Source organism: Scyliorhinus torazame, chromosome 2 (genome assembly GCF_047496885.1).
Source record: "Scyliorhinus torazame isolate Kashiwa2021f chromosome 2, sScyTor2.1, whole genome shotgun sequence".
NCBI lineage: Eukaryota > Metazoa > Chordata > Chondrichthyes > Carcharhiniformes > Scyliorhinidae > Scyliorhinus > Scyliorhinus torazame.
In genome coordinates this window covers 121916635-121941741 of record NC_092708.1, presented here as the reverse complement: position 1 = coordinate 121941741, position 25107 = coordinate 121916635, and the positions used below count along the sequence as shown (strand labels likewise).

General features: G+C 54.2%; 1 protein-coding gene across 1 annotated transcript in view; it reads left to right on the top strand.

The window, feature by feature from the left end:
• Positions 1-25107, top strand: part of dnah9l (dynein, axonemal, heavy polypeptide 9 like) — a 1249478-nt gene that overhangs the window by 1122104 nt on the left and 102267 nt on the right. The window contains exon 71 of the mRNA XM_072476205.1: positions 4754-4881. Within this exon, the coding sequence (XP_072332306.1) occupies positions 4754-4881 (128 nt within the window). The remainder of the gene's footprint in view (positions 1-4753; positions 4882-25107) is intronic.

The window sequence follows — 25107 nt, the reverse complement described above, 5'->3', positions numbered from 1 at the left end:
GCGGGCGCGTGGCTGGCCGAGGAGGGGTCATGGCTAGTCGGCGGGGGAGGGGGGCGGGTAGCCCCCTGATCCGGCTGATAACCTGGAATGTAAGGGGACTGAATGGGCCGGTTAACCGGGCCTGCGTGTTCGCACACCTGAAGGGGCTCAAGACGGATGTGGTTATGCTCCAGGAGACACACCTGAAGGTGGCAGACCAGGTAAGACTGAGGAAAGGGTGGGTAGGTCAGGTGTTTCACTCGGGGCTAGATGCCAAAAATCGAGGAGTCTGCACGTTCTCCCCGTGTGTGCGTGGGTTTCCTCCGGGTGCTCCGGTTTCCTTTCACAGTCCAAAGATGTGCAGGTTAGGTGGATTGGCCATGCTAAATTGCCCTTAGTGTCCAAAATTGCCCTTAGTGTTGGGTGGGGTTACTGGGTTATGGGGATAGGGTGGAGGTGTGGGCTTGGGTAGGGTGCTCTTTCCAAGAGCCGGTGCAGACTCGATGGGCCAAATGGCCTCCTTCGGCACTGTAAATTATTTGTAAATTCTATGTAATCTATGTGCTGGAGGAGGAGGAGAAACGCCAGGCCTGACGAGGAGGATGTGGGGATGGGCAGGACATGGGGCCCAGACAGGAACAGGAGGCCGCATGGCGTGTGAATCTGGGCCAATATGCCCAGGACACTCTGATTGCCACCAGGTTCACCGACTGGTGGGGAGGGAACTGGGCAGTGGCACGGACACCGCATCCCACCACCACCACACCTGGCTACCCCGTTGCCTGCAACCCCCTTCATGATACATACCTGCCGCACTACAGGATGCGGATCCTGGATTGGCAGTAACACTGGGTCTGGTCTCTGGGATGGAGGATGATGACGACCCGCTCAGCGATGAGCTCTGGTGCTCTGAATTATTTGACAACGTCTGACTTCTGCCCACGGTAGCACTTTCCACTGCCACGTGGGTGGTCCCTACCAGGCTTGGATGGGCCCTCCTGCTGCTCAGGTGTCCCAGATGGTGTGGTGCCGCCCTGTTCTGCCCACTTACCACCAGATGCACCAGGGACAGGAGGGGGGTGGAGGGGATGTCCGACATGCTGCGGTATTCTGGCACCGCTCCTGCGGGAGTCACCGACACGGGCCCCATCACCACCCTCGGGGTGCTCGATGTCCCCCAGGTTACTGCATGGAATGGGTGTGCAAGTGGAGCTATCCCCTGAGACTCCCCCACCACCTGGCACTGCCAGTGCTGGAGGCCTGCTCTGGTCTCGACCAGGGTCTGCTTGCTCGCGGCCATGGAGCACAAGGAATGGACCATCGTTGTCTGGAACCGCGCCGCATCACCCATTGACTGTTCCACCACCTTCTGAGTCTGTGTCATGTCATTTCCCTCTGGGACTGGGCCACCTCCCTCTGTGTCTGTGCCACATTGGCCAGCGCCTGGGCAATGCTGCCGATGTTCTCAGCCATGGCCCACTGTGACCGGGCCACGCTCAGAAGCGCCGCTGAAATTTCCAGGTGGCTCCTGCACATGGCTGCCTATGAGGCGGCAATCCTGTCCTGTGCCTCGGCCAGCACCGATAACCCAGGCCATGTACATGCTGATCCATAGTCGCAACCCTCGCCCCTAATGCCTGCATTTCGGATGCCACCCGTGCGGTGTTGGCCTGGGTGGCACGCATTGTCGGCACCACCTCCTACTCCTGAACACGGTTGGGCTCCTCCACCTGCACCTGTAGGTACTGGATGCTCACCAACAACCCCTCATGTAGTACCTGGCTCTGCGACGACTGCATCCCCACAATAATATTAATTATTAGTGTCACAAGTAGGCTTACATTAACACTGCAATGAAGTCACTATGAAAATCCCCTAGTCACCACACTCTGGCGCCTGTTCGGTTACGCAGAGGGAGAATTCAGAATGTCCAATTCACCGAGCAAGCACGTCTTTCGGGACTTGTTGGAGGAAACTGAAGCGCCCGGATGAAACCCACACAGACACGGGGAGAACATGCAGACTCCGCCCAGACAGTGACCCGAGCCTAGATCAAACCCGGGTCCCTGGAAATCGATGGGACTGTCCATTCCAGAAGCCTGAACCCCATCTGGGCGGCAGCTAGTTCCTGGGATTGGCCCACCCTCCAACCGTCCGCCCCTTCGGGAGTTGCTATCTCCACCTGATGTACAGCTGTGTGGTGCGCTCCAGATGGTGTCCCAGGAACCTCTTCACTAAAGTGCCCAATCGAGGTGATGTCTCTGGGCTGGTGGAGGATGCTGGAGACAGCTGTGATGGGAAATCTGTGTCATCCACGACTCTAGCTCCAGAGTGTCCTGGGTCTCAGGCCGAGGGCTGTGTCCAGACTGCTCTCCTCATCGCTGCTCGGGGGACTCCGAGCACTGTAGCACTGGTTGGGGCGAGGGATACCAGATTGACCTACCCCATCACCAGCAGGTCCTGCAAGACACAAAACAAGATACATGATTAGACTGCGGCGGGCCAGGGGTGGTGGGGGGGAAGGGTGGGGTGGGTGGATGCTGATGGTGAGGGTGTTGGGGGGGTGGTGTTGGGGGTGTGGGATTGACACATGTGTCACAGGGAACCGCAGTTAAGCCGGGTCTCACTTCCTTACCAGCGGCTGATCTCCACCCCTCCGACCTCCCTTCCGGGCCACCGACCACTTTCAGGGCCCTCTGCTCTGTCACAGTGAGCTCCAGTTTTCTCCTGCTCCCGGCGGTTATGGGCGGCATTCTCCTGTGGGTGGGAGAAACAGAAAACGGCAGTGTTAAACAGTCCAATGCATGCAGCCCATGGGTTGGATAGCTGGTGGCTCCAGTGGACAGGGCACCCGCCCTGGACGGCCAGTAGTATGGGTGCCGAGATGTGGTGCAGGGTGAAGGTTCGGCTGCCCTCTGGGTGGTGGGGAGGGTCAGATAACAGGTGTGTGGGATGGGGTTTAGTGCCAGGGACACAATGCTACCCACTCACCCTGGCCACCCTGAGGAGGATGTGCAGTGTTTTCCGCCACTGCTGGCCTGCAGCAGCTTGTCAGCTTCCTGAATGTCAATCGCGAATCCGGTGCATCCCGCACCATTTCTCATTGGAATCAATTGTGTTCCACATGGTTTCGGTGCTAGCCCCTGAACAGTCGCTAAATCAGTCCAGGTGTGGCACCAGTTTTGCTTTCGTGGAAGTGCACGAATCCTATGCCGGGGTCAACACTTAGTCTCAGGAATAGAGAATCCAGCCCAATATCTGTTCCTCCCATTTCAAAAAATATTGGGCGGGATTCTCTGATCCTAAGTGTTGACACCATCATAAACAGGCCCCCAGGAGCAGCGATCCTGAGGCATACAGGGGGCCAGCATGGCACTGGAGCGACCCACGCCGCTCCTGCTGCCGATACCTGCGTCAAATATGCGCCGCGGGTCTGCGCATGCGCGCTGCGAACGGCGGGAATGCATGCATACGCATCCCTTCTCCGCGCCGGCCTCGACGCAACATGGCGTAGGGCTACAGGGGCCGGCCCGGAGCAAAAGAGGCCCCCACCACGAGAGGCCGGCCCGCCGATCGGTAGGCCCCGATCGCGGGCCAGGCCACGGTGGAGGCCTTCCCCCAGGGATCGGACCCCCCCGACCTCCCCCACCAGGCCACCCCCACAGGATGTATGCCGAGGTCCCGCCAGGTAAGACCAGATGTGAACGGCGCCGGCGGGACTCGGGCTTTTTTAGGCAGCCACTCGGCCCATCCTGGGCGGAGAATTGCCGGGGGGGCGCTCTACCAGCACCGCGCCGAGTACGGCGCGTCATTGGTGCAGATTCTCCGCTCACCGGAGAATCAACGGACCGGCATCGGGGCAGCATCACGCGATTGCTGCCCGGCCTGGTAATTCTCCGACCCGGCGTGGGCTGAGAGAATCCCGCCCTCCTTGTTTGAGGTCTCATGTTCACTATTTTTCCCAAAAAAGACTATTTTGTATTCTTCTGCATTGGACTGAATCTGCCAATTATTTGACCACTCCACTAATCTGCATTCTTCCTCACTGTTTTTCAGGCCTTTAATTTGTTGATCATCATACTGTAATATCACTCTTCTTCACTGCGATCACTTGCTTTCTGTTTATACAAATGATCCTTGAGGATTTAAACATATTTCCCCAATGTGAAAAACTACTGTTTACCTCTACCTTTGTTTCCGAACCCTTAATTTTCTCTATATCCATGCATGATCATTCTCTCTAATAGGCATCTGGGGCTAGTTTAGCACAGTGGACTAAACAGCTGGCCTGTAATGCAGAACAAGGCCAGCAGCGCGGGTTCAATTCCCGTACCGGCCTCCACGAACAGGTGCCGGAATGTGGCGACTAGGGGCTTTTCACAGTAACTTCATTGAAGCCTACTTGTGACAATAAGCGATTATTATATGGGGCACTTCATCAAAAACCTTCTGAAAATACATATGTAAAGTATCCAGAAAATCACATACTCTGACCTCTTCACTAATACCAATAAGACAAGTGTGACCTCTTTAATAAAGTTAAGTTTGCTGATCCGACTCAGCCAATATCTGGAAGTTTTAATCAATTTAATCCTATATTCTCATCATGGTTCTCATTCAATGAGTTATTACGTTGATGCTGAATATGTAGACGTGTTTGTTTGCATTAGGAGACAGGAGAAATACAATCTTAAGTTTCACAGAACCCTTATTAGTGTAGAAAATTATTTTGTTGAACAAATATTTCCCTGATATATATTATTGTACCATTCAGGAAAAAAACTTGGCTTCACCATAGATTCTGGAAAACTCCACAATGTATCCCTTGGCCAAGGACAAGAGGCAGTAGCTGAACAAGCTGTGACAAAGGCATCTAAAGAAGGACACTGGGTTATCTTGCAGGCAAGTTTGGTTGTGTGAAGCTTGGTTGCATTGTGTTGGGTATTGTTTTCATTATTTGATTTTAAAGATGCTCCAGTTTGTGTAAGTCTACAATATAGCCAAGAGGCTCACTAAGAGGTATAATTCTAGGCAGAATCTAATGCCCTCCCTCATGGTGAGTTTGGTGGTAGGCATATTTAATCGGGTGGGAAGGTAGCGACTAAGGGACCTTGATGAAGTCCATGATAGGAAGGCTTATGGTATTCATCCATCAGTGGGAAGGGAAATCGCCATGCGGGAAACCTGAAAAACATACACTGTATGGTTGTTTGTAGGCTCCCAAGGGGGAGGGAGTTGGCATCATGCAAATAAAAGCAAATTAAAGCTTAGACAAAGGGCCATCTGGGCTCAAAACGTTAGCTCTTTTCTCTCCCTACAGATGCTGCCAGACCTGCTGAGATTTTCCAGCATTTTCTCTTTGGCATCATTCAAACATTCAAAGGCAGACTCAGCATTGGGAAGGGAGATGCCAGCTGAGAATCACCTTGCTTCCCAACCCCACTCAGCCCCCACCCATGACCCCCCCCCCCCTCCCCCCCGGTCATCACCCTCCTGTCCCTGGATTCATCAGCAATTGTTATAGCCAGGAACAAAAACAGTAGGAATAAACAGGTCATTCTCAGGTTGCTGGTCTATGACTAGTGGGATACTAAAGAATTCCACAGGTTTTGAGCAAACAAAAATGTATAGTTCAGAAAGATAAAATAATGTACAAAATCTATCTTGTGCTCTGACATTCAGAATAAAATGGGGTACGTCTAAATTAACAGCCAAACTGGCTGACACAACATATTACACAATAAATGCTGATGGCGACTAAAACAGATTCCATAGATTTCTCAACAACGCACTCAATCGTCTCTAACACTATGAATCAACCAAGCTCCCTGAAACTTCATCTCTCACGCAGCTTTCCAATCACCACATGCAAAGACCTTGTCATAGAGTCCAGATGTTTACAGCATGAAAACAGGCCCTTCGGCCCAACTTGTCCATGCCTCCCAGTTTTTACCACTAAGCTAGTCCCAATTGCCCGCATTTGGCCATATCCCTCTATACCCATCTTTCCCATTTAACTGTCTAAAGGCTTTTTAAAAGACAAAATTGTACCCACCTCTACTACTGCCTCTGGCAGCTCGTTCCAGACACTCACCACCCTCTGTGAGAAAAGATTGCCCCTCTGGACCCTATTGTATCTCTCCCCTCTCACTTTAAACCTTTGCCCTCTAGTTTTAGATATCCCTACCTTTGGGAAAAGATGTTGACTATCTACCTTATCTATGCCCCTCGTTATTTTACAGACCTTTATAAGATGTTATGGGCCAAGGTTTAGAAAACTCCAAAGTATATCATGGAGTTCATCTGACCCTGCATACGGCACTCTTGCTGTCATTAAGACTTGTTATTGATACTCTGTTCCCCTTTTCAAACAGCAGTTTTAAATTCCTTCCAGAAAGCAATTATCTTTTTTCAGTTACCAAGCAGTCTGAACACAGCTTTTAAAACAAAGAGAGAGAGAGACTTCTTTCCACCTGTGCAGTACAAACCAGTCCAAAGCTCAAACTGAAAGTAAAAACTCCCAAAGCCACAGCCCAGCTCTACCCACACAATGGCATCACTGAAGCCATGTGATCAGATATAAACATTTCTTAAAGGGACACTCCCATGACACTAGGTAAGATTTTTAACAAGTTATTTCATTTTAATGCTTTTCATTTCCTGGTTGGCTGTCAGTGAGAATTATTTATAACATGACTGGCTGCTTGGACAGCTTGATGACATCACTGCTTCTCTACGGTGGGAATCCCCATTAAAAAACATTACAATCAACTGCATGATGAGAGAGGTAACGTTCCCATCACAGGGAACATTAGATCGCTCAGGGAGTCTTGCTCCAAGAAACAGTGAGCTCCATTACTTCACACTGACTGCAAAGTCCAGGCCCATGAAAAGGCATACTTTTTCTAACTTCAGTAAATTTGTCTGAGCTAAGATTATAATTTTCAGGGCAATTGCCTCCCTCAAGAAGCCATCCTAACATTAAGCTGGTTTTCCTGGGTACTGCTCCAAATGTTGGCAGAGAAATGTTAGTGGGGAATGGTTTTACATCATTCCAATTTCTTTTAAATGCATTTTTAATGTATTTTATTCCAAACGTATTCAAACAGTTACAAAACATAACTAATCCATGGAAAATGCTCCCCAACTCACAATTTTACAGCCGGTACAGGTTTGTTCCCATTTTCACCCCCAGCCCCCCGCCCCCCCTCACTGCACCGAACAACTCCTCGAACATGGCCACGAACAGTCCCCACTTTGTCTCGAAGCCCTCCGCTGAGCCCCTCCGTTCATACTTGATTTTCTCCAACCAGAGGAAGTCATACAGATCGCCCAGCCATGCTGCCACCCCCCGCGGCGTTACCGACTGCCATTCCAATAAAATTCCCCACTGGGCAATCAGAGAGGCGAAGGCCTCGACATTGGCCTTCCTCCCCTCTTTCAGCTCCAGCTTCTCCGATATCCCGAAAATCACCACCATAGGGTCCAGCCAGACCTCCTCTCCCACAATCTTTGTTAGCGTCCCAAACATTCCCGCCCAGTGTCTCTCCAGCTTCTCACAGACCCAAAACATATGTGCATGGTTCGCTGGTTTCGTCCACACTTCTCCACTCATCTGCCACCCCCTGAAAGAACCCACTCATCCTCGCCCGAGTCATAAGCACCCTATGCACCTCGCACACGAGGAGGTCAAGTTCACCCTGCGTAATGCCTCACTCCACACTCCCCAATCTTATCTCTCCTCCCAGTTCCTCCTCCCACTCTTCCTTGATCCTCACCACCTGCACACCCCCTGCTCTCGCAACCATCCTTATATCTCCCCAATTCTACCCTCCCTTTCCACATCAGGAAGAAGCAACCGTTCCAATAGGGCAAACTTCAGCAGCTTGGGGAACCCTTTCCACATCTTCCGTGCAAAGTCCCTTACTCGTAAATATCTAAATTCGCTACCTCTCAGGAGCTCTATCTTCTCACTCAGCTCCTCTATGCTTGCGAACCTCTCTTCTAGGTACAAATCCTTCACCCTCACCAGTCCCACCTCTCTCTCCTTCCTATACATACCGTTCATTCCCGCCCCCCCCCCCCCTTCACATAGCGGCGTTAACACCAACATCCCTTCTATCCTAAAATGCCTCCTCAGTTGGTTCCGTATCTTAATTGTGGACTGTACAACTGGGCTCTCTGTATATCTCCTTGGTGCCAGCGGTAGTGCTGCCGTCACCATAGCCCTCAGGCTGGACCCCCTGCAGGACTCTTCCTTCATCCTAGCCCATTCTGCCCCCTCTCCCTCTCACCACCGCCACACCTTCTCTATGTTCCCCGCCCACTAATATTGCAACAAGTTCGGTAACGCCAATCCACCTTCTGCCTCGACAACAGGGTCCTCTTTACCCCTGGCACCTTCCCCGTCCATACGAATTCTGAAATAACTGTATCCAACTTCTGAAAAAAGTCATTTAGAACAAAAATCGGAAGCATCTGGAATATAAACAAGAGCCTTGGCAGGACATTCATTTTCACCACTTGGACCCTGCCTGCCAGAGTCAAATGCAGCGTATCTCACCTCTTAAAATCCTCCCTTATCTCCTCCACCAGCTTTATTAAGTTCCACTTATGCAGCATCGCCCACTCTCCCATCACCTGGATCCCCAAATACCTGAACTTATCCCTGGCTACCTTGAATGGTAGCCCAACTAAGCTGGCTCTCCGACCGAACTCATTCACCGGGAATATCTCACTTTTCCTCATGTTCAGTTTATAACCTGAGAAAGCCCTAAAACTCCCTAGTAGGCCCATAATCCTCCCCATGCTCTCCAGCAGGCCCAACACATACAATAGCAGGTCGTATAACAACACCCAGTGTGCCCTGATTCACTTCCTGATCCCCTGCCACTCTACTGACCCCCTAAGGGCCATTGCCAAGGGCTCTATCATTAAATCGAACAGTAGCAGCGACAGCGAGCACTCCTGCCTCATTCCCCTGTGCAACCCAAAACTTTGTGAATTTGTCTCATTAATCCGTATGTGCACCACCGGGGCCACATACAACAGGCGCACCCATGCCACAAACTTCAGTCCAAACCCAAACCTTCCCAAGACCCCGAACAGGTATCGCCACTCCACCCGATCAAATCTCCTTTCCGCATCCATGGACACCCCCACCTCTGGTATCCGTCCTCTCGACGGGGTCATAATCACGTTCAACAATTGCCTTATTTTACCGGAGGATTGCCTGCACTTTACGGAGCCTGTTTGGTCCTCCACAACCACCCCTGGGACAAATCTTTCCATCCTGCCCCCCCTCCCACCAGCTTGGCCAGCACTTTTACATCCGTGTTTAACAGTGATATAGGCCTGTACGACCCACATTCTAATGGGTCCGTCCCCATCTTTGGTATAAGCGTAATTGTCACCTGTGTCATCGTCTCCGGCAGCTCCCCCTTCTCCAGTGCCTCGCTGAATGTCCCCAGCAGATGGGGTGCCGATTTCTCTGCAAACCCCTTATAGAATTCCGCCGGGTAAGCGTCCGGCCCTGGGGCCTTTCCTGACTTCATCCCCCTAATGCTTTCCATTACCTCCCTAAAGCCCTAAAGGCTCCTCTAGCGCCTGCCCCATCTCTTCCTTCAGCCGCAGGAACTCCAACCTGTCTAAGAATCGCCCGGTATCCCACTTTTTGCCCCGCAGGTCCGCCCTGTAAAATTCCTCCTAATATTCCCTAACGCCTCATTTATCTGCCCCGCTCCAACACCACCTCTCCTATTCCTGTGCAACCCCTCAAAATTTCCCTGGACGCGGCCTGCCTCCGTAACTGATTTGTCAACTTCATGGAAAGAAGGCTTACCTTCTCTCCAGACTCATACTGCACCCCCCTCGCCTGCGCGGCTGCCCCAGCATCCTCCCCATCATCAACCTTTCGAATTGTCCCTGTAGCTTTTTCCTTCTCGCCAATCCATCCGCAGAGGGCGCCCTTGAAAACCCCCTGTCCACCTTGACTACCTCGCCGAATAACCTTTCATACTCCTCTCTCCTTTTCCTATCTTCATGCGCCTTGAACGGGATAATCTCCCCCTGAATCACCGCCTTCAATGCCTCCCAGAATGTGGCCACTGACACCTCCCCATTTTGGTTCAATTCCACATAGTCCTTAATCACCGACCACACCTTATCACAAAACCCTCTGTCTGCCAGCAACCCCGAACGTAACCTCCGTCCCAGCCTCTGCTCCTGTCCCGATCTAAGCCGAACCTCCAGACAATATGGCGCATGGTCCGAAATTACTATCCCAGCGTACTCTGCCCCCACCAGCACCTCCGGCTCATTACAAAAAGTTGGTTCTGGAGGATTCGTGGCCAAGTCTGGAATCGCGCCCAGCAACCCACTCACAACCCCCACATTATCCTAATTTGGAATAAATTCACCAACTCTCTGGGCATCCCATCCAACACCCCGCTCACCATCACATATCTCCCACCCGGGTCCCTCACTTCCTTCGCACTCACAGACCCTGTCTTTTTACTCAACAAAATGGCTATCTCAACAAAATGGCCACCCCATTTTTAATGTTAAACAAGCACTCCACTCACCATTTGGGGGAAGCCTCAGAATTTCCAGAGCAATGGAAATGTTCGCAAATCTTTGTCCCCTCACCATTTTACCAGGGAACTCAGCATTGTCTTCCACAAAACCAAGGAAAGTCAGTGCAATTGTATCCAATTTTATATATTTCTTCTTTCATCTGTATTCCTCCAATTAACATAAAAGGGGGGATTCTCCACCTCCCGCCGCTGGTAGCAGAGTTCCGGATGTGACGGAGAATCTCGTGTCAGGAAAAAGGGCACCAATCCTGTTAAGATGTTCCGGTCCCCCACTGGTGGTGACATCGAGGTTCCCGCCCTGTGGGAGCAGGAGGTGGAAATTAGCCTTTTGAACCCATTTGCATCCTACTAACAGACTGGACTCCGGATTCTCCTCGGTGATACTCCGGCCCTCTTGGCTGGGATTCACGTGGGTGTGGATTAATTCAAGTATTTGCCAGCATGGCTCTGACGCGATGGGCCAAGGGGGTAGCTATTTAAAGTAGATGCTCCCAAAGTCCATCGGAGGGCCTCCTCCCCCACAACGCAAATCCAGCCCCCCATCACCCCCCCCCCCCATTGGCGACCCCCATCAGACACCTGCTACCAAAGACCCCCATATCAGAGATCCCCCTCCCATCAGAGACTCCCCATATCAGAGCACCCCCCCCCGAACCACCAGCCTGCCTGGAAGTTAAAGAACAGTCCAGGCAGAAACAATGCTTTTTCACTCACCTGTCCCTTGTACCTGCTTCCTCACTCAGAGGTGTAGAAGACAGCAACTGTTAATTCATACAAAGCCAAAACCACATCACAAGGCTTTAAACCCCTCAGATCCTTTGATCTGCAAGGCTTCTATTCACTTGCAAAGGGAAAAAATAGCTTTGAAGACAGCCAGATGTCTGAATTGCTTATTTGCATCTCCCTTCCTGCTTGAATGCATCTCAGGTACCTTGCTTTGAACCTAAACACAATGGGCTGGATTCTCCGATTTTCAGGCTATGTCCTGACGCCGGCGTGGAAATACGGCGCAAAACGGCCACCGATCCTCCGTTTGGCTGGGGGCTAGCAGGAAGGCAGCGTAGAACACCCAGCTCTGGCTGCCAATATGGCCCGGAGAATTTTGCAGACCCGACCTGCAAAATAGTGCCCCTCCTTTGGCCGGCTTACGACCCCCTGACCACCCCCCAACAGTGCCCACAGCCCCTGCCAAAGTCCCCCTTGCCCACGGATCGGCCCTCCCCCGACTGTGGTGGCGCTGGACTGAGTCCACAACCGCAATGGCGAGTTCCCGACAAATGATAGCACATGCAACCGACGCGTCGGGAACTCGGCCAGTCGGGGGAGGAGCATCGGGGTGAGGGCTTCAGGCAACATCCTGAAGCCGTTGATATGGCGTATGCCGCTTTGGAGGGGCGGAGCATCGCGAAAGCGGCGCCCCCGATTTTGGCATCGGCGACCGGAGAATCCCGCCCAATGTCTATAAGCATCTAGGAGTTTTTAAAAAAATTACATTTAGAGTACCAATTCTTTTTTCCAATTAAGGGGCAATTTAGCATGGGTAATTCACCTACGCTGCACATCTTTTTGGGTTGTGGGGATGAGACCCACACAGACACGGAGAGAATGTGCAAATTCCGCGCAGACAGTGGCCCGAGGCCAGGATCAAATCCGGGTCCTCAGCGCCGTGAGGCAGCAGTGCTAACCACTGTGCCACCGTGCTGCTCCAACATCTAGGGTTAAGTGTTTTCACTTCCTATTTTTCTTAGCAGAAAGCACTTAATTGATTTTGATCTGGTCAGGAGTTGTCAATCATAGATGTACATAAACATTGTGCTTAGTTTCAAAGCAGGGCAGTTGAATCAAGGAACAGACTTCTTCTTGAGGCTGCTAGCCTTTTCCCTCTGGGTTGCTGACATCCTGCATGGTCTGGTAAAGACAGGCAAGGCTGGAGAGAGTGATATGAGTGTGATAGACTGGTGTTTAAATATGGCAACGGGACCTTTGAACCTGCCAACTGATGGCAGATGGACAAAGCAGCTGCCTACCGGCCAGGAAATTCCGAGCAGAACTCGCTTGTGCATAATTAATGAGATTCCAGAATCTGGTGCAGGTTCCAACTATTCTGGCCAGTGAGAAAGGCACCGTCAGGGTCATCCTCCACCACACTTAGGGCTGGATTCTTCCACTCCGCCCGCTGCAAAATCGCCACAGGCGAGACACAGACAATGGAAAGTCCATTGACCTCGAGCGTGATCCTCCAGTCGCCGGGCAGGCGCGGCCGGACAATCCCGCCCTTGCGGCGCGATTCTCCGGACAAATTTCTAAGTGCTGTAGCGAGCGGGAATTGCCGCACATTTCCTGGCACTCAGCCCAGCGAAGTCGGCAAAACGATTCAATATTAATTGGTCCACTTAACGAGGCCTTCCTGCACCATGAGTGAAGGTGTCCAAGGCGTTGCGCAGTCTGTGACGACTATGGCTGAGGGTCTCGGTAGTAGGTCTGCTTCACTGTGGAATGTCACTTATACCAGGCCAACCTTGATGGCATTTGCGGGACTTGTCCCACTCTCAGATGGGAATGGCCGAGGTGCTGCGGAGTTAGTCCCAGTCGCAGGTGTGCATGGCTGAGGCACTGCAAAGCATGGTCCGATTACTGGGGATGTGTCCCAGTCACTGAGGAGCATCGGCAAAGGCATCGACACAATGGTGCGGACCATGGGGAACCACCAGGGCTGGCAGAGCCAGATGGTGCAGGGCAGCAGGAGCCCGAACCAACTGCCCCTCTGTCCCTAGGTGAACCCCAGGGCCATATGCGCACTGACCAGGAGGAGGGGGGCTGAGTGCCAACCCGGACCCGCCCCATGGGGCGGCAACGGTGACCACCAGCTCCCCCGACTTCCACCCTCTGAGGCGGAGCGTCTCGGGGTCAACAGACGGGACAGGGCGGCACGGCTGTGCATGTGCCGTCGACAAGTGATCAAGGGCCCTCCGTCCCCAGTGGGTGCCCGCCAAGGGCATCGAAGGCCAAGGGACGAGGTAAGCAACTGGCTGCCTCCACCTCTGATGTGCATCCCAGAGAAACACCTAGCCATAGTGGTAGAGCTAGAAGAATCAAACATGTTAAGCATCACTGAGGGGCATGGGGTAGGGGGAGGGGGTTGGGAGGGGCTGGGTTTGGGGGCCGGGGGGTTTGGGGGGTATTGTACAGCACATTAAACAACTTTTTGAACAACCATTATGATGTCACTTACTTTTGCAATGCGTGCTGACCCCCGAACCCTTGGTCTGTCTCTCCAGGCAACCCCCCCTCCGCGTGGCACCCACCCACCCTCCTGCCATGGTCATGTCCCAGGAGCTGTCCCATCCCTAGGTGTTCGAATGTTGGCTGCTGTGTGTGTTCACTCCCACACCATGTCCAGGCATCAAGGTTTGATTACGATGCTAGGCAATGATTCCCACATGCTACATGGCCCGCCTACACATGGGATCCCGCTTGGCATGTGTCAAGTGCTCACTTAACCAGGATTGCGAATTCCCTATTGGCGATTGCCTTCAGCCGTGCGGCCAGAGGCCTCAGCAGTCGGGTAGAGGTTATTGGTGATAGGTGGAGCAGACGGGCAGAGACAGGGGTTGCCCCCGGAATGGGGTTGGGATCCAATGGTTGGCACAGTAGTGCCACGAGCAATTACCCCCAGGGCCTCCCCCCCCCCCCACCCTCCCATGGCAGCTCACCCCTGCGGATGGTCCCCCCACCCCCCGCCGAGCACCAGGGTGGCATGGCCCCGGTCTTTTGCCTGCGACCAAAGATTGCTACTCCCCTCCTTGGCTACCCACAGAAGCCCTTCCGTCAGGCTCATGTTTTTAAAAAGGAGTACTAAGCGGTGCCAGCGTGAGCATTTGCTGGGGAGGCCGGTAAATGACAGGAGGCAGTTGGATGACAGGTGGCTCTCGTTATTTGCAGGGAAATGGGGCTTAAGTGCTGATAATTGGTTTCTCACCACGCAACGGCAAGGTTCTGAATTCGCCTACGGGAGCAGGCCGGTTGCATTGCAAACTGTTTGCCACCCGGCGCGGATCCCGTTTTTTGGCCTCTCCCGCTATTCACCGGCCTTGTTCCGCTTGAGTGCAAGTGTAACGAGGCCAGAAGATTGCACTCTTAGTCTCAAAATGGGAAAATTCCACCTTATATTTGTCTAGAGCCATAGACATGGGGATGGATTCTCTGTTTGCCAACGCCGAAATCGGGAACGGCGATTGGGCGGAGAATATCTTTCGACGCCGTAATCAGGGTAGATGCCGGTTTGACGCCAAATCGGGATGCATCGGCAGCTGAAAGTACAGTTGGGATATCATTAACGGATCTGACACCTGATGCTCCGGCGCCTCCGCAATTCAGCGCCTCTGATGGGCCGAGTTCCCGACGGCATGGTTCCCTTGTGGTTATAAAAATTGTGAATCTGGCATCCTGACTGCTGAGCGAGAGAGAGGAGGTAGGAAATGGTGTGGAGAGATTGCAGGCTGCTGGCCTGGACACCGGCCGTTCTGGCTGCGGCAGGGGGGGTGCCCTAACAGGGCCGGGGGACGGGAGGGAGAGGGCGGACCGAGCAGCCAGGGAGCCCCCCCCCACCCCCCAGAGGACTGGGGCAGTGCCCAGCCACCGACCATCATTACAACGGTCATCTTGCTGACCACCCACCCCAGCCCCGGGTTCTACACAGTGACACCGGCCATATGGGTGTGGCCACCCCTGCACCCCACCCTCTGCCACATTGCGCCCCTCCCCGATCCCGAACACCCCACCCAACCGGCAGCCAACCACCGGGGTCCACCCCGGGGCACACCCACAGCAGCCCCCAATGAGGGCAATGCCAGCCAATGGTGCACCTGGCAGCAGGTATGGGCACCAGGATTGGGGCACCGATGGGGCCGGAGTGCGGGCCGGGGGGGGGACATGCGTGGGTGGGGCCCGCAGTGCCAACCGGTGCCACCATGTAGCCCATGGTACCTGGTTTGGCACGGGAGCATGCGCCATGCTAACATGTTGGTCTTTTACCCGCTGCAGATAATGGCGTCCAACCCACGATGCTGGCCGCCGTGGCGATGGCCGCAGCTCTGCATGATACCCTGTGGCAACGTGAGCGGAGGTCGCTCAGAGAGGAGGCGGAGGCTGCAGCAGCGGAGTGGGCTGCAGAGGGGCAGGTGGCAGTCACACAGTTTGGAGGACCTGCCGCCCAACAGGCCGAGGAGGAGGAGGTGACAAGGAGGTACCGGATGAGGCCCCACGTGTACCGCAACCGCATGTCGTTCGAGGACCTGCCGGACATGGCATGCAGATGGAGACGGCAGAAGAGCAGAGAGACTGTCAGACACATCTGCCAGATGATGGCACACCTGGCACCTTGGGGGTACAGGGGAGGACACCCGGTCCTGGTGACTGTCAAGGTGATGGTCACCCTCAACCATTATGTCACCGGGTCCTTACAGACGCCGAGTGGGGACCTGTCTGGCATTTACCAGACATCGGCGCACAGGTGCATCCGTGCCATCACAGACGCCCTATATGCCCAGGCGGACCAGTACATTCAGTACCATGTGGACCCCGCCCACCTGGATGCCTGGGCAGCGGGTTCGCTGGCATCGCCGGGATGCCCCAAGTCGCCCTTCGGCCACCGGCGGATAACAGGGCACTTTACACGAACAGAAAGGGATACCACTTGATGAATTTTCAACTGGTGTGTGACCAACAAATACGAATTATGCACGTCTGCGCCCCATACCCGGGCAGTGTGCATGACGCATTCATACTGGCACACTCGGTGATCCCTGACATGTTTGAGGGGCACCCCTGGCTGCGGGGTTGGCTGCTGGGCAACAGGGTTACCCCTTGCAGTCATGGCTGATGACGCCTATACGGAGGCCACAGACTGACGCAGAGACCCGCTATGATAATCTATGATAATCTATGATAATCTACAATGATGCCCAAACAAAAACCAGGGGTGTGGTTGAGAGGTGCTTCGGGGTCCTGAAGATGCACTTCAGGTGCCTGGACCGCTCTGGAAGGGCCCTATTGTACGAGGTTAGGAGGGTCGTCCGCATCGTGGTGGCCTGCTGCGTCCGACACAACATCGCGAAGCAGAGGGGCGAAGTGCTGGAGGAGGATGAGGAGGAAGGGCAGGCCTCATCAGACGAGGAGGAGGAGGGAGAGGGGGACAATGAGCGTGACATGGAGCCTGGCCAGGTATGGGAGGCCGCACAACGCCTCACGTTTCACCAACTAGGGGGGGAGGGGAGTTGCTGACCAGGGACACCACCATCCCAGACCCACACCGCCTCACCTCCAACACCACCAAACACCCTCACCTGCCACACCACCAAACCACCCGCATGCATACCCCCTCCATGACACCTACCTGCGACGCGATGAGCTGGGGCACTAGGTTGGCAGTGACAGCAGGTCTGGTCCATGGGATGGAGGATGATGACAACCCGCTCTGCGATGAGCTCCGTGCTCCACATTGTATGACAATGTCTGACCATGTCCACAGTAGCACCATCCACCTGGGTGATCCCTGCATTTGAGCTGGCCAGTCCATCACATGGTTCCGTCGAGTCCCTGGGTGGGGGTGCTGGGCACGGTCAGGGCGGGAGCGGGGAAGGGGGGAGCACTCCCACTGACCAGCACTGACCCTACCACCCCCACACCCATCAGACAGAGCACTGAGGCAGGTTTGAACGGTGTTAACAGGTGTTTATTGTGAACAAATATATACAGTCTGTACCCTAGCCCCTATAACTCAACTGTGCCCTGCACCCGTGCCAACTTAACTGGTGTCTCGCTTTCAGGCCTTACAAGCCCTAACACTACGCCTCGGTGGTTCCCCAGACGGTACAGCAGGAGTGGAGGCGGCCTGCTGTGACTGGATGGGCCCGGCTGCTGCTGAGGCGTCCCAGGTGGAGTGGTGTCACCCTGTTCTGCCTGCTGCCCACCAGATGCACCAGGAACAGGAGGGGTGAGCCCGAGGTGCTGCGCTGTCCCGGCACCTCCCCTGCAGAGATCACCGTTATATCATGGTGCAGATACACACACACTGATGGACACACAGCAAGACCAATCAACACACACAACACCGCAGCCAATCACCAGTTAGAGCACACTCACTATAAAGACAGGGGGCATCAGAGTTCCCGCTCATTCGGGATGCAGCCTCTCAGCAGGACAGAGCTTACAGCTTACAGCACAGATCCTCACCAGGTGCTGAGTGCATAAACTGGTTCGGACAGGCATAGGTCTTTAGTTTAATCTAACATCGTGTTAACCCACAGTGAAAGTATGTTCAACAGTTTCTAACTTAATAAAATAGTGTTGCACTATTTTAAGTGTTGGTGGCCTGTATGTGTTCCACGGATCCAGAGCACCCAACACATCATGGTACCAGTAGTTGAGAGATATTAGAACTTCTTAGACCTACCTGCAAGTGATCTGCCTTCCACCAGCATACAGTCATCCTGCAAAATGGACAGCGTCCGCCCGCCGCTCCGCATCACCGGTAACCTGGGGGCCAACTGGAAGATATTCAAACAACGCTTCCAGCTCTACCTGGAAGCCACAGACCGGGAAGATGCCTCGGACACCAAGAAAATCGGTCTCTTCCTATCCACGACCGGGGAACATGCCATCCACATTTTCAATTCTCTCACCTTTGCTGATGATAAAGATAAATCAAAATTCAAGACGGTCCTCCTCAAGTTTGACACTCACTGCAACACAGAGGTGAATGAAAGTTTCGAGCACTATGTATTCCAACAGCGTTTGCAGGGTAAGGATGAACCTGTCCAGTTCTTTCTCACCAACCTCCGCATCCTTGCACAGTCCTGTAATTTCGGGCCCACCTCCGACTGCATGATACGCGACAAGATCGTTTTCGGTTTTCAGTCGGAACCCCTACGCCAGCAGCTCCTCAAGGTAAAGCAGCTCACCCTAGCGACCGCCATCGAGAACTGTGTGCTACACGAACACGCCACTAGTCAGTATTCCCACATCCAAGCGGCTGAAACGGCGCGGCAAGGTCCCCATGAGGCAGAACGGGTCCAAGCAATTGAGCAACTCCAGGGCCTCAGCCTGGATAAGAGCGGCCATTTTGCCGCTTTTCGCGGACTCCTGCGCTTGTGCACACAGAACGAGGGGACGGCGACATCGACGTCGACGAACGTACTGCGCAGGCGCGCACCATGTATGGCCGCACCGCACATGCGCGGTGGCGCAGCGAACGTGCTGACGCTACAATGCGCGGCAACTGTGGCTCCGCCCACTTAAAGCAGCAATGCCCTGCCAAATCCCGACAATGCCTGAGATGTGGCAAACTTGGCCACTGTGCTGCTTTATGCAGATCAGCTCGGCCTGTCAATTCGTATCGCTCCGGCCAGCCTCGCAGGAATGTCCGGGCCATTCAACCCACGGTCACCGAGTCCGATGCGGACCTACTACCAAACATTGACACCGAGGACCCGAAGGCACCTTTTCGAGTCGATATCGTTAGAAAAAACAGGGTGTTCCTGAAGCAAAGAATCCAGCCCCTATCGGTATACAGCATCGATCCAGTCGATAAGTGGTGTGCCACCCTTACTGTCAACCGGTCCCAAATACGATTCCGCCTGGACACTGGTGCCTCCGCCAATCTCATTGCGTGGTCTGACCTCCAAAGCCTTTGTGTCAAACCAGCCATCCTCCCATCAGCCTGCCAGCTATTAGATTATAATGGCAATGCCATTGCTGCTGCGGCTTATGTCAACTTGAAGTGACGCACAGGTCACGCAAAGCCATCCTTCCCTTTGAAATTGTGGGCTCCTCGAAAGCCTCCCTGCTTGGCGCGCAGGCATGCAAGCTGTTGAACCTACTTCAGAAAGTTCACTCTCTCTCTCCTGCTGATGCATCTGCCTTTCAGGACACCGACTTCAGGGCGCAGCTCAACGCCATTATCAACCACGATGTCTTCGAGGGCATGGGCACGCTCCCGTACACCTACAAGATTTTATTAAAACCGAATGCCACGCCTGTGGTGCACGCACCTCGCAGGGTCCCAGCACCCCTTAAGGACCGCCTCAAGCAGCAGCTGCAGGACCTCCAGAACCAAGGAGCGATTTCCAAAGTCACGGAACCGACCGGCTGGGTCAGTTCCATGGTATGTGTAAAAAAACCGGGTGAATTGAGAATTTGCATTGATCCCAAGGATCTAAATCGCAATATCATGAGGGAGCATTATCCAATTCCCAAGCGCGAGGAGCTCACATGTGAGATGGCTCGCACCCAGCTCTTCACCAAACTCGATGCCTCAAAAGGATTCTGGCAAATCCAGTTCGATAAATCCAGCAGGAAACTTTGCACATTTAATACCCCCTTTGGTAGATATTGTTACAACAAGATGCCGTTCGGGATCATATCTGCATCAGAAGTGTTCCATAGGATTATGGAACAAATGATGGAAGGCATTGAAGGTGTTCACGTCTATGTCGATGACATAATCATTTGGTCCACCACCCCGCAGGAGCATCTTAGTCTCCTCCAGCGCATATTCAGATGTATGGCCGTATGGACGTATTCATGAGCATGGCGTCCGCCTCAACAGGGCCAAATGCTCTTTTGGTCAGACAGAACTCAAGTTCCTCGGGGACCACATCTCCAATTGGGTGTACAGCCGGATGCGGACAAGGTGACTGACATCACAGCTACGAAAACACCAGAGGACAAGAAGGCGGTCCTCCAATTTCTGGGCATGATCAATTTTTTAGGGATATTTATCCCTAACCTCGCCTCTCATACCACGGCTCTCAGGAACCTGGTCAGGAAGACGACAGACTTCCAATGGCTCCCTGCCCACGAGCGCGAATGGGGAGAACTCAAAGCAAAACTGACCACAGCCCCGGTCTTAGCTTTCTTTGATCCAGCAAAGGAGACCAAAATTTCGACCGATGCCAGTCAATCCGGCATTGGGGCAGTGCTCCTTCAACGTGATGAGGCCTCATCATGGGCCCCCGTTGCATATGCGTCACGTGTGATGAACCCCACGGAGCAGCGCTACGCGCAGATAGAAAAGGAGTGCCTGGGCCTTCTGGATAGTATGGTTAAGTTTCACGATTATGTCTACGGACTTCCTCAATTCACCGTCGAGACCAACCATCGCCCGCTGGTCAATACAATACAGAAAGACTTGAACAATATGACGCCTCACCTCCAGCGTATTTTTCTCAAGCTCCGGCGATATGACTTCCAGCTGGTATACACCCCAGGCAAAGACCTTATCATTGCTGACGCTCTCTCCAGGGCAGTCAACACTCCATGTGACCCAGTGGGATTTGTCTGCCAGGTTGACGCCCATGTGGCATTAGTGGCCTCCAATCTACCTGCCTCGTCCAAATTCGCCGCGAGACGGCGGCTGACCCCTTGCTACAGCATGTCATGCGCCACCTAACGGACGGGTGGCTCAAGGGCCAATGCCCTCAGTTCTATAATGTCAGAGATGATCTGGCGGTAGTCGACAGGGTTCTTCTAAAACTGGACTGCATTGTCATCCCGCATAGCATGCGCCAATTTGTCCTGGAACAACTACACGAGGTCCACCTTGGCGTGGAAAAGTGCTGCCGATGGGCCCGAGAGGCAGTGTACTGGTCCGGCATTAATGAGGACATAGCCAACACAGGGCGCAACTGCCCAACTGGTCAGCGCTTCCAGCCGGCCCAACCACGTGAGACTCTGCAGCCCCATGAGTTGGTCACGTCACCATGGACCAAGGTGGGCATCGACCTGTTCCATGTGCTGGGTAGAGACTATGTCCTGATCGTGGACTACTTTTCGAATTATCCAGAGGTGATACGGTTGCACAACATCACCTCGTCTGCCATCATTCGTGCATGTAAAGAAACATTTGCTCGACACGGCATCCCGCTCACGGTTATGTCGGACAATGGCCCCTGCTTCGCCAGCCAGGAATGGTCCAACGTTGCCAGGCGGTACAATTTTGCCCATGTGACATCCAGTCCCCTGTACCCCCAATCCAACGGCAAAGCGGAGAAGGGAGTACATATAGTCAAACGGCTCCTATGCAAGGCCGATTTCTACCTTGCCTTGCTGGCCTAGCGCTCTGCCCCGCTGTCCACTGGCCTGTCGCCAGCCCAGTTACTCATGGGTCATACCCTGAGGACAACGGTGCCGTCCATCCATGTCCCAGACCTCGACCACGTTCCGGTCCTTCGCCGGATGCAGCTGTCTCATGCACAGCACAAGGCGGCTCATTGCTCCCGTGCAGCTGATCTCCCTGCTCTGGCTCCAGATGACAACGTCCGTGTCCATCATCCGGATGGGGGCTGGTCTGCAACCACTGTTGTCCTTTGGCAGGTGGCCCCCCGCTCGTTCCTGGTTCGTCTACCGGATGGCTCTATTCTGCGCCGCAATCGACGCACCCTTCGTCTCGTTCCACGCTCGCCAGGTGATCCTCCACTGTCACCTCGCCCTCCTGCTGACCCTGCCACGTACTAGGCAGAGCTCCCTGTCTCTCAGCCTCCCACGACTCTGACGCAGTCCAGCCCGTTCCTGAACCGGAGGCTCTCGACCCATCCTTGAGGCGGTCAACCAGAATTTGTCGCCCACCTCAGAGACTTAATTTATGAACTTTGCGGACTTATAGACTCTCTGAATTGTTTTGTTGCTTTGTTTGATCGCTTCCCTGGTTTGTATATAGTGTTGATCTCGTTATTGGTGCATACTGCTTCTCTGCACCAGGCACCTTCCCATGTAAATAGCTTAGTTCTCATGTACGTAGTCCTGTAAATATGTCTTCGCACCACACACGTAGTTCGGATCATTCTCACCATACATTATTTATTACCACACAAATACATTCTTTTATAAAAGGGGGGATGTCATAATATACACCAGTATATCATGGTGCACATACACACACTGATGGACACACAGCAAGACCAATCAACACACACAACACCGCAGCCAATCACCAGTTAGAGCACGCTCACTACAAAGACAGAGGGCATCAGAGATCCCGTTCATTCGGGATGCAGCCTCCTACAAGGACAGAGCTTACAGCTTACAGCACAGATCCTCACCATGTGCTGAGTGCATAGACTGGTTCGGACAGGCATAGGTCTTTAGTTTAATCTAACATTGTGTTAACCCACAGTGAAAGTATGTTCAACAGTTTCTAATTTAATAAAATAGTGTTGCACTATTTTAAGTGTTGGTGGCCTGTATGTGTTCCACGGATCCAGAGCACCCAACACATCAGGCCCCAGCACCTCTTCCTCCCTCGGGGTGCCCGATGGCCCCTGGGCTACTCCATGGATGGGGGTGCAAACGATGCCACACCCTGAGGCATCCCCGCCACCTGGCACTGCCAGTCCTGGAAACCTGCTCTGGTCTCGACCATGGTCTGCAAGTTTGTGGCCTTGGAGCACAGGGAGTGGCCCATCTCCGTTTGGGACTGTGTCACCACACTGAGGGTCTGTGCCACATCAGCCACTGACTGGGATACGTCCCTCTGGGCGTGGGCCACGTCGGCCAGTGTCCATGCCACGTTCCTCAAGGACTGCGCCACCTCCTTCTGAGTCTGTACAATGCTGGCCAGCACCTAGGCAATGCCGCCGACGCTCTCAGCCATGGCCTGCTGTGACTGGGCAATGCTGAGGAGCAAAGCTGCGATTTCCAGGTGGCTCTGGCACATGGCTGCCTGTGAGAGGGCAGCCCTGTCCTGGGCCTCGGCCCCCGCCTGCACAGAATGCCCCAAGCCTTGCACACGCTGACCCATATCCGACACCATCGCCCCCATTGCCTCCACCACGAATGCCACCTGTGCGGTGTCGGCCTGGGTGGCAGCATGACCGGCACCACCCCCTGCTCCTGAACGCGGATGGACTCCTTCACCTGGGTGTCTGCCTGCATCTCCACTGTGGGTAGGACTGGATGTTCCAGGAGCCTGGGACCCGTCTGGGCGGCAGCTGGCTTCTGGGGCCGGCCTGCCCTCCGACCGTCCAGCCCCTCGGCTGCTCCTACCTCCACCTGCTGTACCGAATTGACTGTGTGGTGCGCACCAGATAGTGTCCCAGGTGCCTCTTCACTGATGTGTCCAACTGAGGTGATAGTCTCTGAGATGGTACAGGGTGTTGGAGACAGCTGTGACGGAAGGTCTATGTCCTCCTCCGACCTGAATGCCGGGGTCTCCTGAGTCTTGAGCGGAGGACTGGTGTTCGTGTTCCTCCCTCTGTCAGTGCTCGGCTGCCTGGGGGGCAGCGGCTCTGGCACTGGCTGGGGCAGAGGTCTCCGGGTGGACTAGGCCCATCTCCGGAAGGTCCTGTAAGACACAAGACGACATGTATGGTTAGACAGCCGGACGGGGGGGTACTTTGGGGAAGGGGATGAAGGGTGGGGGGTGAAGGGGTGAGGATGAGGAGGGTTATGGGGTGTAGGGCGGTGTCAGGGGGTGTGGGGGGGGGGGGGGCGGTGAAGGGGTGTAGAGGGGGTGAGGGTTGAGGGGGGGGTGCGGGTGGGGGCATCCACACATCTGTCATGAGGATCCGCAACTAGGCGGGGTCTCACTTGCTCGCCCTCCGCCGACCTCCGCGTCGGCGACCTCCCTTTCCTCCGGGCCACCGACCACGTCCAGTGCCTCTGCTCGGGCATGGTGAGGGGCCGCAGTTCTGGTGGTCCCCCTCCGGTCTTCTCCCACTCCCGGCGGTTGGGCATGCCTTCTCCTGGGGTGGGGGGCAAACACAAACAACGACACTGTTAGACGTTCCGACGCATGCAGTCCAGGGATTGAGTAGATGATGGCATCAGTTGCCAGAGCACCCGGCCATTGCGGCTGGCATGGGTGCTGGCATGTGGAGCAGGGTGGGGGTTCAGCCGTCCCCCGGGGGGGGGGGGTGCGGGGTCGGGTTGCGGGTGTTGGGTTTGGGGGTTGGTGCCAGGGGCACAGCGCTACCTACTCACCCTGGGGAGGTTGTGCAGTTTCTTCCTGCATTGGATGCCAGTCCGGACGACGTAGACAACAATGCTGACCGTGTCTGCCACCTGCGCCCAGGCACGGCGAACAGCGGTGCCTTGCGGCCTTTCTCCCAGGCCGGGGTACAGGGTCATCCTTCTCTCCTCCACGACGTCCAGGGGTTTGTCCAGCTCAACGTCCGTGAACTGTAGCGCTGTTCTCCTTCCAGCCATCTTGTTGCCTGGGACGGTGTGTGTGGGGGAATGGATCGTTTAAGTGCGGCTGCGGCGTATGAGTCTCATGTGCAGCAATCACGGACTCAGCGAATCAGGCACCGTTTTGCTTTGAACCGGTTGTGTTCTACGATGGTGTTAGCCTATTTAGAGTTGCTGAATCGGTGCACCTGTTGCGCCGTTTTTGCTGTCGTAAAACACCACTGTTTCCACCACGGCATCAGCACTTTGTTATGGGCCAGGGCATAGAGAACCCCAAAGTGTATAATGGAGTTCACCTGACCCACAACTTTTAATAAATTGTGGTTATGGGGAGCACAAGGGCCTACTT